At 41.5% G+C, this 16,548-nt stretch overlaps 1 protein-coding gene across 2 annotated transcripts in view; it reads left to right on the plus strand.

Annotated features, from left to right (window-relative positions):
• The window catches only part of NR4A3 (nuclear receptor subfamily 4 group A member 3), a 40,895-nt gene that overhangs the window by 9,169 nt on the left and 15,178 nt on the right, over positions 1-16,548 (plus strand). For both annotated transcript variants that reach the window (XM_019454357.2, XM_019454359.2), the window contains 4 exons: positions 1,627-1,756; positions 2,220-2,392; positions 12,418-12,617; positions 14,874-15,052. In XM_019454357.2, coding sequence (XP_019309902.1) covers positions 1,627-1,756; positions 2,220-2,392; positions 12,418-12,617; positions 14,874-15,052 — 682 coding nt within the window. The remainder of the gene's footprint in view (positions 1-1,626; positions 1,757-2,219; positions 2,393-12,417; positions 12,618-14,873; positions 15,053-16,548) is intronic.

Consider the following 16,548-nt stretch of genomic DNA (forward strand, 5'->3'; position numbering starts at 1 on the left):
AATGATGGGCATTCAGTGATTGAACCGTAACGATCTCTCCTTGTCCTTAAACTGTGCAGGCACACACAAATGTGGGGAAGCTTTCAGGTTATTGGGAAAATGTATACCTGAAGCAAAATGCCACCAGCACTCAAACTGGCAGAGAGCCTTGAGGATGATGGCAAGAAATAGAGTTTTAGAAATTACTGCACGTCCAATAAAAGAGAGCTTCATTCAGAAAACATAAGTTTCCTACCCTTAAAGACTGTTGAGAATTTAAATGCTGGAAATTCAGAAATACGTTTGTGTTTTGGAATTTTGCATTTTAAACTAAATGGATCTGGCTTTGGTAGATTTTTTAAGTTTTATATAAGCAATTTAGAAACCATTTCCTGAAATGAAATTAAAGGGCGATAGGATGAAAACTAATACGTGGGGGTTGAGGATGGCTAAAAGTAAAAGATTGAAAGTAAATCTAGAATTTGGGACCCAAAATAGATCACCAATCCCAAATTATCTCGATTTCTTTCTTTTTTTCTTTTTTTTTTTTTTAAATGCAGCCCAGGCTTACCAAATAAAATTCAACTTTCTGCTCTATCTAGAGTTGTATAGATTCAGGTGATTTCTGAATGATTTCCCCCAAGTGGTAAATACACATCCGTTTGCACAAGTGTCTTTAACTTTTAAAAAATAAATCATTATTTTGAAAATCTGGAGCATAAAATACGCTTTAATTATTTCTCCATGTGTCATTTAAAAATATATGTGATTCTGAAGAATACAACATCATCTTATATCCAAGTCCAAGTTTTATGATGTGTCATTTACAATATGGCTATTTTGATGTCTATGTCAATAGTCATTTTTGAAATGACCTATTAATGGAAATTTTCCTTGAAAATTTATGGCTCTCATATTTCTTTCTTTTACTCTTTTCTGGGTTTTTTTCCTTCTATGTGGTAGTGGTTTTTAGTAACCAATTTTAAGATTTTGCTTTGAAAAATCAGAAATGACCAGTTTACTATACATATTCTCTTAAGAGAATATTCTTTTAATATGTATTATCTTAATATTTTAAAGGTTAAATAAATGATATAGGCCGATTGAGTGATTTTTTTGTTTTTGCATTAAAACATTTCCTATATGTTATAACTAGTCAAGTCCTCATTTTGCTTTTTAAGATTTCATCTCTATTGGGGAACAAAGCCAGTTACTGTGATATTTGGCTTACAATAGTGATAGCCAACAAAGTACATCCCAGATAATTTTGATTTTATTTTAATAAGGTCAGCAATAATCAGGGGAGTGGAACAAGTAGAAAATTGTTCCCAAAGGGATATTAAAAGTGGAGATAATCTAATCCTCCAAGGTATGATATGTTGACCTGGTAATTTCAGATATGATTTTATCATTCAGACTTGGGTGTCTCCTGAGACTTGCTTCAGAACAATCCGAGATGATTTTCATTGTCAGCAGCTAACACTAATAAAATTGTTTTTCCTGCAGGCTAGCGTGTTAGGAAATTAAATTTATCTAATTATACGAATTGCACTGTCGCTTTTCACATTGTAATTAAAATACATCTTGTCAGGTCCTACCTCTTTCCAGAAACTATTAGTTGACTATCTCTGTATTGTGTTTTCTCAGAGAACAGTTCAGAAAAATGCAAAATATGTTTGCCTGGCAAATAAAAACTGCCCTGTAGACAAGAGACGTCGAAACCGATGTCAGTACTGTCGATTTCAGAAGTGTCTCAGTGTTGGAATGGTTAAAGAAGGTATGGACATAATGCTTTTTGTTCAGCTTGTTTACACATATTCTTAGATATCACTGAAAAAATGTTAATATTGACCTTGGGATGGGTGAATTTTCCTAGTTTCCCCTTCTTTCCCACATTTTATTTTTATGGTGTATATTAGCATTTAAAAATAGCTGAGGACTACTTATTCTAATTTCTCAAAATCAATAGAGAACTTGTGTACATACATCTCTGTTCTATTTAAGAAGGAGACTTTCAGGGCTAATTCATTACCAAATGTAAGTATGGGTGGCTTTTATCCTGCTTGTTTCAACTCTCATTAAATCATTGTGCGCATATCATTCCAAACTTACTGCCACCTTTAAATGGTTGGTCCCATTAATGATTGCTCCACTGTAATGTGTTTTGATTCCTTTTTGTGATTTATGGCTCTTCGTGGATATCTCTGAAGACATTTTTTCTTTCTTTCTCTCGGTATCAGTTGTCCGTACAGATAGTCTGAAAGGGAGGAGAGGTCGGCTGCCTTCCAAACCAAAGAGCCCATTACAGCAGGAACCTTCTCAGCCCTCTCCACCTTCTCCTCCGATCTGTATGATGAATGCCCTTGTCCGAGCTTTAACAGACTCAACACCCAGAGATCTCGATTACTCCAGAGTAAGTTTTGTGATGTCCTGCTTTTCGAATGAATGATCAGAGTCTCTATTCATGATACTACTAACGAGAGTAGATTGAATGACTTTGTGCCTGGCACTGTACTAAACAGTTTTCATACCTCTCCTATATTTCTCACTTCATTTAGCAATTCCGGTGCGTCCATTGCACCAAATCATTTTTGCCTTATTGGATCTCTAAACGCCTTAACAAATGACCCTGACGGTGCTGCACCTGTCATACCATTGTTGTAGGATTCCTGGTGGTTGTGCCAACGAAAATCTGCACAGGTGAATTACAGTGTGTAGATTTCTTTCACAGTTTAGAGGAAATGACTACCAATTTTTTTCATATTGTGATCACACCATCTGGGTGGGCCTCAAGTTATCCTTAAGCAGTTTACCCAACTGCATGGGCATTGATTGACCTGCCCTCTGAATAGAGGGACTAGACCACTGATGGAGAGGAGCAAGCTCTGGCTTTGACATTGGGAGGTGTCAGGGACACTGGGATGGAATGCTGCCTCTGCTGCTTCCTGCCTGTGTCACCTGGCTCCTGCTCTTGGCTTTCTCATCCCCACAGTGGAGATGATTACAATATTTAACCCCAGCGGGATGTTTTGAACATCAGTCACACACGAATGATGGTTTTGAAAAACGTAAAATAAGCACCAATATTGTTATTGAAGTCAACCAAGGCATATCAATATTTTTATTTCATATGAGATATAGTAAAATATCATCAGCTTGAACTGTGAAAATTCCTGGAAATTTGGATAACACAGAGGCGGACCATGAGAAGGGATTTTCTGAGCAAATGTATAAACTTTACTGAAAGGCAGTTTTGAAAAAGACTTAGAAGAGAAACTTCTAATAAGATGGGGTCTCACCAGAGTTGGAAAGAAAGGGGGAAAAAACACAGTTATTGAGCTATTTCTACATGCTAGACATTGTGGTGTGTTGTCTCATTTCATCATTTAAAAAACCATGAACGGTGAGGATGGTTACCCCCTCTCTGATACAAGAAAACTTATAAACACAGTTTGCACACAGATGAGAGAGAGGCAAGTCCAGGGATCTCCAGTTGGTTGATCTGGCTTAGCAGCTGCTTCCAGATTGCCCTCCCCAGGTCTCATCAGTATTTCAGGTTTTTGACAGAAGAGCTGGCAAAGATGTGTGTGTATCTGCTTCGTGCCCTCCTTTTGGGTTGCAGTGTTGACAGAAATGAAGGGGTGATTGGTAAACCCGCTGTGATCCTCCTTCCCTCCTCCTCAGCCTCATTATAGGCGGTGAAGCCTCCTCTCCACACCTGATCACAAGACTTCACATGAGAATCATGGTAGATCCTTAGCACCAAAGGTTGAGGACTCTTATTCTGATTACAAGTAGCATCTCTTAACTAAAGTCAAGTCTCAAATAATAGTATAACAGAATAATGCAATGGTTAAGGGCTTAGGCTTTGGAAACATGCAGGCCTAGGAGAAAATCCAAACAACCATCATTTAGTAGATGGGTGACCTTGAGCAACTGACTAAACCCTTTAATGCCTCAGTTTCCTCATCTGTGTGATAGAATAATAACAATGATATCTACTTCCTGGGGTCGTTTGTGAAGAAGATTCAATAGGATGGTACTTGTCAAAGCTTTAGCACAGTACGCTGTACATTATCTCCTTGACCAACCTTTCCTACTTTACCATTTGTTTGAATGTATTCATAAGTGTGAACACAACAAATGTCAGGCACCATCCAGCAATACCATTAAGGTAGATGTTATCTTATCTGTTTCACAGATGAGGAGATTAAAACTGGAGAGGTGAAAGGAGTGACTTACCCAAGGTCACCTAGCCATGCATCAGAGAGACAATTAGAAGCCAAGTGTGTTGGACCCCAAAATCTGAGCCCCTACATACCATGCTTCCTTCCCTGTGTCTCTGGTTTCAATGAGAGTGGGTGCTAGAAAGGCATTTGGGAATAAAGATGTCTCCTCCCTGAAGCAACTTTGGCCTCCCCTTGTGCAATTAGTCTGAATTAATGAAGCTGTTCCACACTGCCAACACTGAGGCTGTCGCACACAGTCTGACGTTGTTCCAGGGTATTGGAAATCACTAATGATGATCAGTGCAGAGATTTTAGGCCCCAAAAGTGATTTTTTGGCCCAAAATTATCCATTTATTGGTCTACATGGCCTAATTAGTCATTCAGTGGCAAACCCTCTCCAGCACTTTGAATTGCCCCAGCTGGGAACTGTCTCCACACAGAAAAATCAATCCAGTGTGTTTGCTTGCCTCTGCACTATTCAGTGTGTTAGACTAGAGTCATCATCCTCATCAACAAACATTTATCCAATTTAATTGTTAGCTTTGTCCAAAATAGCAGATTGACCATGCCTGAGTCTGGGTCACATTGATACTACCTTGGGAGCCTTGCTCAATTCTGTAAAGCATATTTATTTTAATTGCATTGTTTTGGAATCAGATTGAACCTCATAACTTGGATTCTCCTGCTTTGAGATAGCTTTACAAAATTATCAAAACTTGGACCAAAATCAATTAAATTAAAAGACTTTTTAAAAATACAGTGAGTTTTCATCAAAAACTTGGATGAAGGCATAGAAGGCATGCTGATCACATTTGCAGATGACAGAAAGCTGGGAGGGATCGCTAATATGATGGATGTCAGTATCAACATTCAGAGTGATTTCGACAGGTTGGAACAGGATGGGCTGAAGCCATCATGAAAAAGTTAACAAAAATAAATATGAAGCTCGGTATTTAGAATTTTAAAGCATGGGAGAGCCTTGGCCCATTGGTAGTTCGTGTTAAGAAGATCTTGGGGCTTTATTCCATACACACTCACTATGAACAACAAAGTACATGTGTGGTGGAAGGAAGGGATGCTAGGTTACCTTGGGCTGCAGTGGTAAAAGTATAGGACCAGAACCAAGTTGGTGGTGGTCCCATAGACTGTCCTGTGAGACCACACTTCAAGGATTAAGTCCAGTCCCAAACTGGAGTTTAAGAGGGATGTGGACACACCTTTTCTGGAAACTTGCAAGGGCTGGTTGGAGAAAATGAAGATAACTGGATGAGAAGGGAAAAAGTTTGGCAGGACTAGGTCACCCTTTTACCCTGTGGAAAGAAGACTGGTGCTCCCAAGGGCAAATCTAGAGGGAGAAGAAGGGGGCCCCTTCCAGCTCATTCTGAAGATAAGGATGAGCTCTCCGAGCCACAAGAGCTCCTGTGGAAGTAACTAAGAAGTAACAACCCAAGAAGTAACTAAGGAGAACACATAACAGGATTTCTCACAAGCAGAGAAGTTATTTTGGAAGTTCAATTCCTTCCAATTCTAAAATTTGGTGATTCTGGGGTTTACTTTGTTGTCCCAAATGCAAACGTTTTTTTCATTTATATGAATTTATATTTATATATACATATATATTAATAATATGTGTTAGGTAACTTGTTATTTAACAAGATTGAACTCGCTTTGATCTCTAAAAAGCATTAACATAAAATGAATGAAGTAAAATGAATTTATTGAGTGCCTACTTTGAGCTAGGTGCTATCTCATATGTTCTTACACAATTTCACTTATGCCACAGCTTTATGTGTTATAATTTATGGTTTCAGTAATTTTTTTAGGAATGCCATTCATTGAAATTCAGTTTCTTAATACCTTTTCTTTATGCTTATATACGCATGTGTGTATATGTATATTAATATGTATATATATTCAACACAAATTTACAAAACTGGAGGTGACCTTGAGATCATCTAATCCAACCCCCATATTTTCAGAGGAGTAAATAGAGGCTTAAAGGAGTTAAGTGCCTTGCCTAAGGTCAGTGGCAGAGCCAGGGCTAGATCCAAATCTCATCACTGCAAGTATTAAGTTTCTGTTTCACCATACTGCCATTTCTATTTAGTGACAATTTACTAGGGTTTTTTTAATTTATTTATTTTTTTTAATTTATTTATTTTGGGAGAGACAGAGACAGCGTCAGTGGGGGAGGAGCAGGCAGTGAGAGAGAGGCACAGAATCCCAACCAAGCAGGATTGGGATGAAAACTGTGAGATCATGACCTGAGCTGAAACCAAGAGTCAAGTCGGACACTTAACCGACTGAGCCATCCAGGCACTCCTCACTCCTCACTAGTTCTTTTTTAAATAGAACCCTTATTAAGCTTTTAGAAATTACAATAATAGTAATATATGCTCATTGGTTTTTTAAGGTAACCCTTTTAGAAGAGGATAAAGTGAAAAATGAAAGTCTCTTCTTCATTTATTCCTGACTAATCCCACTCCTCAGCGGTTAACCAATGTTAACAGTTTCGTGTGTATCCATAACTTACTACATTTAAATAAGAATTTGCCCTGTCAGACTTGCATCAGACAGTTGACTTGACCAAGACAACTTATTGACATGACTATGCCAGTTTCCCCTGTGAATCAGGTAAATAGAGAAAGGAGAAAATGTTTGCCCGCAGGTGTGTTCTAACCTTCTTGTTCAGGCATGTGTGCCTTTAAGGTAGTAAGTGAGCAGGTTTTTCTCATTTGTGGGAAAGGGAGGTTGAGGGGTTTCGTTCCAGGTCACAGAGGGAATGCATGTTTTAGAGGCCAGGGAGAGAGAGAGCTCCTCGCTCTGTGAAAGTGTTCCTGGCTCTAAGACCTTCACTTCTCCTTTGGGCCAAACTTCTCTCCTTCAAAAGTGAGCTCAGATCATTGTATATCAGGGCAGTCAAAACATGTCATGTTTGATTTGTTTCTTCTAGAAATGTAGCTATTCTCTGTCCCACAGTTGCTTTTCATTTAGCAATACAAGTATATATAGATACTGGGCTTGGCTTCAGAGCCTGCATAATTACTGATGAGGAAATATACTTAAGGTCCTCATTAGTTGGTCATTTCAAGTATTTTTCAGGAAACTAGGATGTTGCTTGGTAATTGGTATCACTCAGTGTAGTAAGAGATTCCAAATACAAGAGATGCTGCTGGGATAAAACCAGGCACCAGCAAATGGCATTTAAATATGTTAACAAGAAACAACGGGGCGAACGCGTGTTAGACTACAAAGTAAACAGTATAAAAACTCTGCGAAAAAACTGTTTTCATGAAGCTACTCAGAAAACCCTCTCAAATTGCCACCAATTCCCTAGATGATTTCAGGCCAGCTCCTGCGCTACGGTGGGCTTTCGTTTCCTCAACTGAATGGTGAGGAGATTGGACTAAATGCACTGCCACGATCCCTTCCAGCCTTCTTCCCTGACCCTCTGACCATTACACTTGCTGTAATTCCACTGTGGGTAGGGCTCAGCATTTCCCAAAGTGTGGTGTGCCAAAGGACCTAGGGTGTTTGCTTAAAAATTCAGATTCCTGGGCCACACCCAGACCTATGGAATCAGAACGGGGAGCAGAGGAGGAGGCAGACAGAAATCTGTTTTTTAACAAGTGCCTCAGATGACCTGTTGACACACTAGGGGTTGAGAATCACCAATATAGTTTAATAAGAACAATCCAGTTTTACCTCAAATCTATTTCCCAGCCTTTTTTGAGACTGAGAAGGGATGGGCAATAGACATAAAAATTTTCCGGAAAGTAACTAAGTCGTTTAAAAAATATTTATTGAATGGCTACTGGGTGTCAGGCACTGTTCTAGAGCAGCAGACACATTTTTGAGCAAAAGAGTCCCACCCTCATGCAGCTGACATGAAGGATAGAGAAAGTAAGCAAATGTATAACTGTGGTGATGCCATTAGTGGGAGGAGAGGAGGCTTTTTTGTTTATTATTTTTTTTTTTTAGCAGGGGAGGCGGTTAGATCAGAAAAGAAGAAATTTGGGGGAAAACATATTTATTGCCAGTTTTTAAAGTGTCACTTTTTATAGTGTAAGAACCTAAGAATATGTGTACGTAGTTTGGCTCATATGTAGTGATCACATCTAAAATGTATAAAGAAATATAAAGACTCAGGGAAAAATAATCTTCTACAGGGAGATAAGACGTTCTTAGGACATTTTACATATTTAGCCTGGACTGGCAGTGAGAGAGTAAATAATATCAGATTCCATTCTGCTATGAAAATGTCACATTGCTAATGTAGGGCTGGCATTCACCAAGGGTCTCACTGGATTCCCATTCGAATAATTTATTTTAGGCCAGCATTGTTTCTGAAGTCTGATCTACACAGCCATATTATTGCCATATGGAAACTAACCTCTGTGGTTGTTTTCAGCTTTAGATTCTCATTCTAGGTAATTTGGAGAAACTTCCATCAGACATTAGCTGTATCCTCTTCTAAATGGCTAGTAAATGTAATACTGTGTCTTTGATTAGAAGTAAAGACAGATTTTTTTGATGCATAAAATTATGCATACAGGCTGGAATAAAAAGCATAAACAGGAAAAAAAAGATTCATTTTTTAAAGTCATTCTCTGTTTCACCAAAATTCAATTGGAATGATCAATAAACAAATGTTTCCAGATTTTCTCTGGTGAACCCCAAACCTGCCTAGTCCAGAGACAGAGTAATGTAGAGGAGAACAGAAGCAGAGAATGGGGATCTGGTTCACCCAACTCCAGGGCCAGTATGCCTTGGTGAGGTTTGATAAAAACTGCTAGGCCAGGTGAGAAAGTATCTAAAATGTTTTGTTCTGTTTCTTTAAATCTTATGTTCAGTAGAGGCAACACTGGGTTTGTCTTTTCCTCTAGCATTGGATGCTGACCCACCAGTCACCCCCAAGTTACTGGTGGCTCAGGCTGAATCCAGTTTGGCCCCAGAATTCTGGAATGTGGACCAGAATCACTGCAGGTGAAGCCCAGAGGGTCTGGCTGGAGTCTGGCACGCCAGGCCTGCTGGCTTTTCTCCTTGCTGGACTCCATCACAGACAACTACCCACGCAGGGTACACAGGGTCTACATCTCCCTGTGTGCAGGATGCATGAAATGTGAGCCCAGCAGGGACAGAGCCCTGCAGAGGATGCTGGGTGGAAGCTAAACACTCCAGAGGATTCTGAGCAAATATTGAAAGCAGAGTGATTATTGAGTTGTGAGCCATGGTTTCAGAGAAGTCAGCACAGGAGGGAGCTGCTAGGTGCCATTCCTAGGGAAAAGTTTACAACCTTTGGTCTTTTTAACCAAACATACAATTGTTTAACATACTATTTTAAAAAAAATAATGCTGAATCAGTGTCAAATTCCAGGCAGTAACATCATACCTGGTATGATTAGCAACACTTAGAATCATCGAATGCAAGAACCAACATTTGGAACATTTGCCAGGATAGATGATAGTCTGTGCCAGAAAATACACCTCAACAAATTTCAAAGAATAGAAAATAGACAATGTCTGTTGTCAAACCACAATGGAATTAAACTAGAAATCAATAAGAGAAAGACAGCTGAATGCAAAGAGCCAGATGGAATCTTCAAAATCAGGTAGCCCAGTCCCTTCCTTCTCCAGAGAAGTTAAGCGACTTGTCGAGGGCAGCACAGCAAGTCAATACTAGAGCCTAGGGGAGGACCCCATGACCTGCTGCCTGGTCCAACATTCTTTTCTCTACTCCAGTTATCACTCAGGAGTTTCACATGTAGAGCTGTCGGCTTCCTAAAGGGCGTTTTCCTCCTGTCCTTGGAGGTCATATGGAATTAGATTCATATAAGAAGAGAAAGCAAAAAAATAAAATAAAATCCCTTTTTCTACTCTCCTCCAGTTAGTAGTGTATGTGCTGAAAGAAAGTGTTGGGAAGTGTCATGACACCAGGATCATGCTGACATCCTTGACTATCTGTGGGAAGAAGGACTACTTCCTTCTCCTGGACTTTGCTCCTGTGGAGTCCCACCACATCACAGAAACATCCAGGGCTTCAGAGAACCCAAGCCCTGCGTGGGATTATTGAGAGCGGAGGAGCCAGGACCCCAAACTGGACCTGATGGATCCTAGAAAGTCAGGGCTGAGAATTGGAAATCTTCCAGTTTTTTCTAACTTTCCCCTTTCCCCATTTTATAAATAAGGAAGTGGAGGGACAGTGTTAGTTCCAAGTATCATAATCGTTATCAGTATCGTCACTGTCATCATCAATCATCTTCCTTGTCCTGGGCCCTTCACGAATATTATCACATATAATCCTTACAACAGAATCTCGAGGAGGCTATTATCCCCATTTTACAGAGGAGAAAACTGAGGCTCAGAAAAGTGAAGTCTTTTACCCCAGGTAACTAAAGTAAGCTGCAGAGCTACATTATCTTACAAATTAGGGACCTGGACAAATCTAGGATTAAAGCAGCTGGGCCCTCCGACTGATGGTGTCTTTTGTTATTTCGTATGCCTCCTGGGAATGCAGAAAGGGGAACAAAAGAGACCCAATGGAGAGAAATGTCTCATTTCCTCGTGTCTACATTCTCAGTCGGTACCTGGTGCTTATTGGCGGTTCTTCCTCCAGTCAGGTTAGGGCGTTGTGGCAAACCTAGGCAGTCCCATGACTATTCTTTCATTGCACAATATGCAACAACACTTTATTGGGGGTCCATTATGTGCCAGTCACTGTGCTGCTGACAAAACATGGGACCAAATGAATACACACCCGGAGACCTCCAATTAGAGCAAAGCAAAATGCTTTTTAAAACTATCCCACAGCTACCAGTTGGGAACATCAGACACATTAACAGCCAGGAAGTGTAGGAGCGGAACACACAGGGCCATGTTTAAGTCTTAACTGGACCACCGTTGGTCGTGTACCTTGGGAAAGTCTCTTAACCTCTCTGAATTCCCTCTGAGCCGGAGTTTTCTCATCTGCAAAATAAGGATTAAAATCCATATCCCAGGAGGAGCTGAGAGAAAGGATGCAAATGCACACTTAAGGAAATGATGCACATATTTACATGAATGTTTCTGCAGATCTCTTAAGTCTCTGTGTTGTTGGTTGTCCCTTGATTATTATCTTGCTATATCAATCTTCCTGCCTAAAGCAGGAAAGATTTTTTTCCTCCAGTGACTCAGGCAAAACCTTGACTCTACCAGAATATCCAAAAGCTGGGCAGGAACTTCATTCCTACTTGTACCTTTCTTCTCCTGGGATCCTTTAGATCAATGCCATCCAATAGAATATTCTGCAGTGATGGAAATATTCTATATACCACACATGGCTTTTGAGTACTTAAAATATGGCTAGTGTGACTGAGGAACTGAATTTTCTTTCTTTTTTTTTTTTTTTTAACTTCCATTCATTTTAGTACCCACAAGTCCTGAGTCTGATAGCACATAACTGTCTGGGCCCTACTAAGAAGACACCCTCCCATCCCCTTCCTGATTTGGTTTATGTCACAGCAAGCAAAAATCATTCTCTTCTCCTGTTGGTTAATTCTGTGATTCCTAGACTCCAGTGTCCATGAGAATCAGCTAGAGATCTTAATAAAACAGTTTCTTGGTCCTACCCTCAGAGTTTCTGCTTCTGCAGTTCTGGGATGGGGCCCAAGATGTTCATTTCTGGCACATTCTCAGGGACTACACTTTGAGAACTGTGGCTTAATGAGCATCTTGCTTGGAGACAGCCATGCTCTCCTGGAATCAGTAGACCCTGGAGGCCTACTTGGACACAAACCTCTAGGGGTAATGGTTCTTAACAATGGTTGCTCTTTGGAATCACCTGGGGAGCCTTTGAAATTCCTGCTGACCAGTCTCCACCCCAGACCAGCTAAAGTAGAATCTCTGTGCCTAGGAGCTAGACACAGTGTTTTTTAAAGCTCCCCAGATGATTGCATCAAGATTGAAAACCACTGCACTAATGGGACTTAACCAGATTTCTTTTGTCTGTGAAGAGGTAACAAAATTTGCTCTGTTTACATTGTGAGAATCAGATGAGACTAAGTGCAAAAAAAAAAAAAAACAAAAAAAACAAAAAAAAAACAACAAGTGTTTATGTGAGACCTAAAAGTGAGGATTTAGGCACTGATGGCCTGGGAAGAGCCAGCTTGTTAAGACTGCTGCTGCTTCTGCTGCACTGAGATAATGCTGTTGTGTGTGGTTTGCATTCCAGTACTGTCCCACCGAACAGGCCGCTGCAGGCACAGATGCCGAACATGTGCAACAGTTCTACAATCTCCTGACAGCCTCCATCGATGTATCCAGAAGCTGGGCGGAAAAGATTCCCGGGTTTACTGATCTCCCCAAAGAAGATCAGACATTACTTATAGAATCAGCCTTTTTGGAGCTGTTTGTTCTCAGACTTTCCATCAGGTAATCACTATTTATCTTTTTTTCGTTCTCTCCTTGCTTTGAAGCAGTTGGAAACCTGCTGGGTTTGTTAACTGAGTCATCGGTGAAAAGTTTGCTCAGGAAAGAAATAGGAAATTTGGTCAGGCATTAAAAAACCGGGCAGTGGGTAGAGCACTGGACTGGTAGCCAGGACGCCTGGGTCCTAGTCTCAGTTCTAACATGCACTTGCTATAAGACCCTGGGCAGGTCAGTGGCCTCACCTGAAGTTTACTTTCCTTTGTAAAATGAGGTTAGATTTGTTGATCTCTGAAGCCCATTGCAGTTCCAGCATTCTGTGATTCTGTGAAGATTCTCTCATGGTGCATAAGGTATTTCCTGGCAGCAAGTTTTTGTTTTGAACATTGCATTTACCTCATGGGTTTCTATTTGACAAGTTACTGTCCTAGTACCCAAGCTGGGGCTCTAAAGAGTTCCCACGGCTTCTCAACCCCCCAGTGTTTACTGCAGGAGAATCTGGATCAAAAGATTTGGTTCAACCTATCCTACTCAGTGACACCAAAGACAGAATGGCAGTGAATTTTCAAAAAGCTGGAACCTGGGATCTGTCTAAGCTTTTCATACTGTGTTACCAGAAACTCTTGTTTAAACTGCAGATTCCCGTGCCTCATTCCCAGCTATTTTGGTTTGGAGCTACCTTGGAGAACGTTCAGAAATCTGCATTTTTAACTCATGTTTCAGCAATTCTGAAGCCAGTGGCCTGAGGTCCATGTTTTAAATACTGAGACTGAACGATTGTGTCCTTTATATGCCTCTGTGGCGGGATCTGTGAGAGAGAGGAGGAGTTACATCTAAGGAGTCAGTAATTAGCATAATTACAGCCAAGCCGGTGTGCACAGGAGCCAAGCCAGCAATGTGACTGTCACTTGTTAGGCAGACAGCAAAGGATTAAGTAAGGGATAAGCTCCCCACAGGCAGGTGCCACATATGCCCCATTCACTAAGTTTTCTCCAGTGCCTGGCTCCAGGAATGGCATATACTTGGTCCTAAGGAAATACTTGCTAAGTGAATGAATGAATGAAACTACTCATCCAAGAAGCACAAATTAAGAGATATTAACTTATCGCAATAGGCTAAAAGAGACAAATATGTAGCAAGAGACTGGAAAATGAAAAGAAAGGTAAGATTCAAGTAAGGACCACAGAGAATTCAGAATTAGTTACACCTGTTGCTCTTTGAGCTCCCCTTGTGTACCAGGCCCGGTGCATAATCTTTCAGATCCTTTATTTCATTCCCACAACAATATTAAGAGGTAGCAATCGGGATTCCTGTTTTACAGGTAAGGAAAAGGAGCGATTAAGAGTGGCGTAGGCCCCATAGCTAAGTGGTGACATCTAGGTGTTCCAAGGCACCTGTCATGAGAGACAAACGAGGTGATGATGGACATAATATAAACTATCAGGCAGATGTAGAAATAGCCCTGCACCGGGGCACCTGGGTGGTTCAGTCGGTTAAGCATCTGACTTCAGCTCAGGTCATGATCTTGCAGTTGGTGAGTTTGAGCTCTGCGAGCCCTGCATTAGGCTCTGTGCTGACAGCTCAGAGCCTGGAGCCTGCTTCAGATTCTGTGTCTCCTCTATCTCTGCCCCTCCCCCACTCACACTCCGTCTCTCTCTCTCGGTCTCTCAAAAATGAATAAACGTCAAAAAAAATTTTTTTTAAGTAGAGAAGGATATGCAAAATGACTGTTTTACTTTCAGTGACTTTTTATTTTTGTGATTGACTTCTGGCGGTTGCAAGGACTTGGTGTTCTTAGAGTCTGCAGAGTGGAATTGTAGTGTCTAGTCTCGGGTCTTTTCAGTTTTTGACATTTGAGAATAAGAAGGGAAGGAGCCATGAAGGGAAAAGGCTTGTGTTCACTACAGAAAGAGGCGGTGCACAGTGCTTCACTGCCGTGCTCCTGGAGTGCCTGCTCCTCTGTGTCCCATCCCGGGTGGGACGGCAACTGATTCTCATAATAAGAGTACAAGTGCTCCACCCCAGCTTCCCAGGGCTGATGCTCACCAAGAAAGTTCGCACAGACAAGTGGCGGTGGTTGTTTATCCCAGGAGCACAGTCTCGGTCATCAAGAGTATCTGGGCAAGTTTCACAGCATAGGCTGCCGGGTTCTGAACACTGCCGCGTGGTTACTCAGGTGCCTTTGTGTTATGGTGTTGGACAGACTGAACACACCCATTTAATGTATCTCTCTCTCCCACCCGCCATGACCTTGTCTTATAGGTCGAACACTGCTGAAGATAAGTTTGTGTTCTGCAACGGACTTGTCCTGCATCGACTTCAGTGCCTTCGTGGATTTGGGGAGTGGCTCGACTCCATTAAAGACTTTTCCTTAAGTTTGCAGAGCCTGAACCTTGATATCCAAGCCTTAGCATGCCTATCAGCACTGAGCATGATCACAGGTAAGCACCAGCTGGTCACCAAAGTGACTGTGTCCCTAGCCCCCCTTCCTCTCCTTTCCTGTGTTAAGGGGTTCTGGCTTTGGCTGTCACACACACACACACACACACACACACACACACACACATACAAATTAGGATAATGACTGCCACTTTTCTAAAATCTGCTAAGTTTAACCTTGTTTAAACAAAGAAACATATATCTGCAACTTACTGCCATGAACCTTCAGGAAAAATCTGAATTTCCACAGAAGCTCTGTTGACGTTGGACCAACTGCTTCTGGGTTATTTTTACGTGGGGTTTTTGAAGGAAGTTTACCTTAACTAGCCTGTTCCTATGGAGCAGAAGGGGCAAGTCTCCCTTTCTCCCAGTCCTTGGCAGGTGACCCAAAGTAAAACCAAAAAATATGAAACATACCTTATTTATTTATTTATTTATTTACAACTTTATTTAGCAACTTTGGCGGAGAGCTGAGAAAAATAGATATTTATGAAAAGCAAAAAATGGCTCAACTCAATAATTTTTAAAGGTTGAGAACCAGAAGCATAACACATATTCAATTTCTGTGTTATGCCTTCTTCCCCCTAGATGCCTCTCCCTTTCTTTCTTTTTTTTTTTTTAAGTTTTATTTATTTATTTGAGAGAGACAGAGAGAGAGAGAGAGAGAGAGAGAGAGAGAGAGAGGGAGCTGGGGAGGGGCAGAGAGAGATGGAGAGAGAATCCCAAGCAGGCTCTGAGCCGTGAGTGTGGACCCTGATCTGGGGCTCAAACCCACAAACCGTGAGATCGTGACCTGAGCCAAAACCAAGAGTTGGACACTCAGTCGACTAAGCCACGCAGGTGTCCCTCTCCCTTTTGGTCTTTTGGGAGAGAAAGGTTCCCGTGGGGCGCCTGGGTGGCGCAGTCGGTTAAGCGTCCGACTTCAGCCAGGTCACGATCTCGCGGCCCGTGAGTTCGAGCCCCGCGTCAGGCTCTGGGCTGATGGCTCGGAGCCTGGAGCCTGTTTCCGATTCTGTGTCTCCCTCTCTCTCTGCCCCTCCCCCGTTCATGCTCTGTCTCTCTCTGTCCCAAAAATAAATAAAAAACGTTGAAAAAAAAAAAAAAAAAAGAGAAAGGTTCCCAAGACAGAATGAGAGAGAAAAAGAAAGGCACATCAGTGAGAAGAGAAATACCACCTCCTTGTGGCTGCTTTCGGAGCCCCAGGCCCCAGCTCCCTTTGCCCCCCTCCCTCCACTTCCAAAGTGTCCTGTTCAGTCTCATCCTTCTCATCAGACTGGGGCCTGGTGAACCAGTGACAGAGGTTGGAGGCTTCAGAAGAGGCTAGCCAGACCTGGGGCTCACCTGCCATCCTTGTCATCAGAGCCAAGCATGGGCTAGGCTGTCAGACTAGGAATTAAGGTTCAGATTTGCTACACTCTTAGCTGTAGAAAACATGTGTTTTAGGAACATAATGAGCTTCACAGAGGACCAAATCCATCCTTTGGTGCAAATGGGCCCA

Source organism: Panthera pardus, unplaced genomic scaffold (assembly GCF_024362965.1).
Source record: "Panthera pardus isolate Hobbes unplaced genomic scaffold, ASM2436296v1 HiC_scaffold_20, whole genome shotgun sequence".
Taxonomy (NCBI): Eukaryota; Metazoa; Chordata; class Mammalia; order Carnivora; family Felidae; genus Panthera; species Panthera pardus.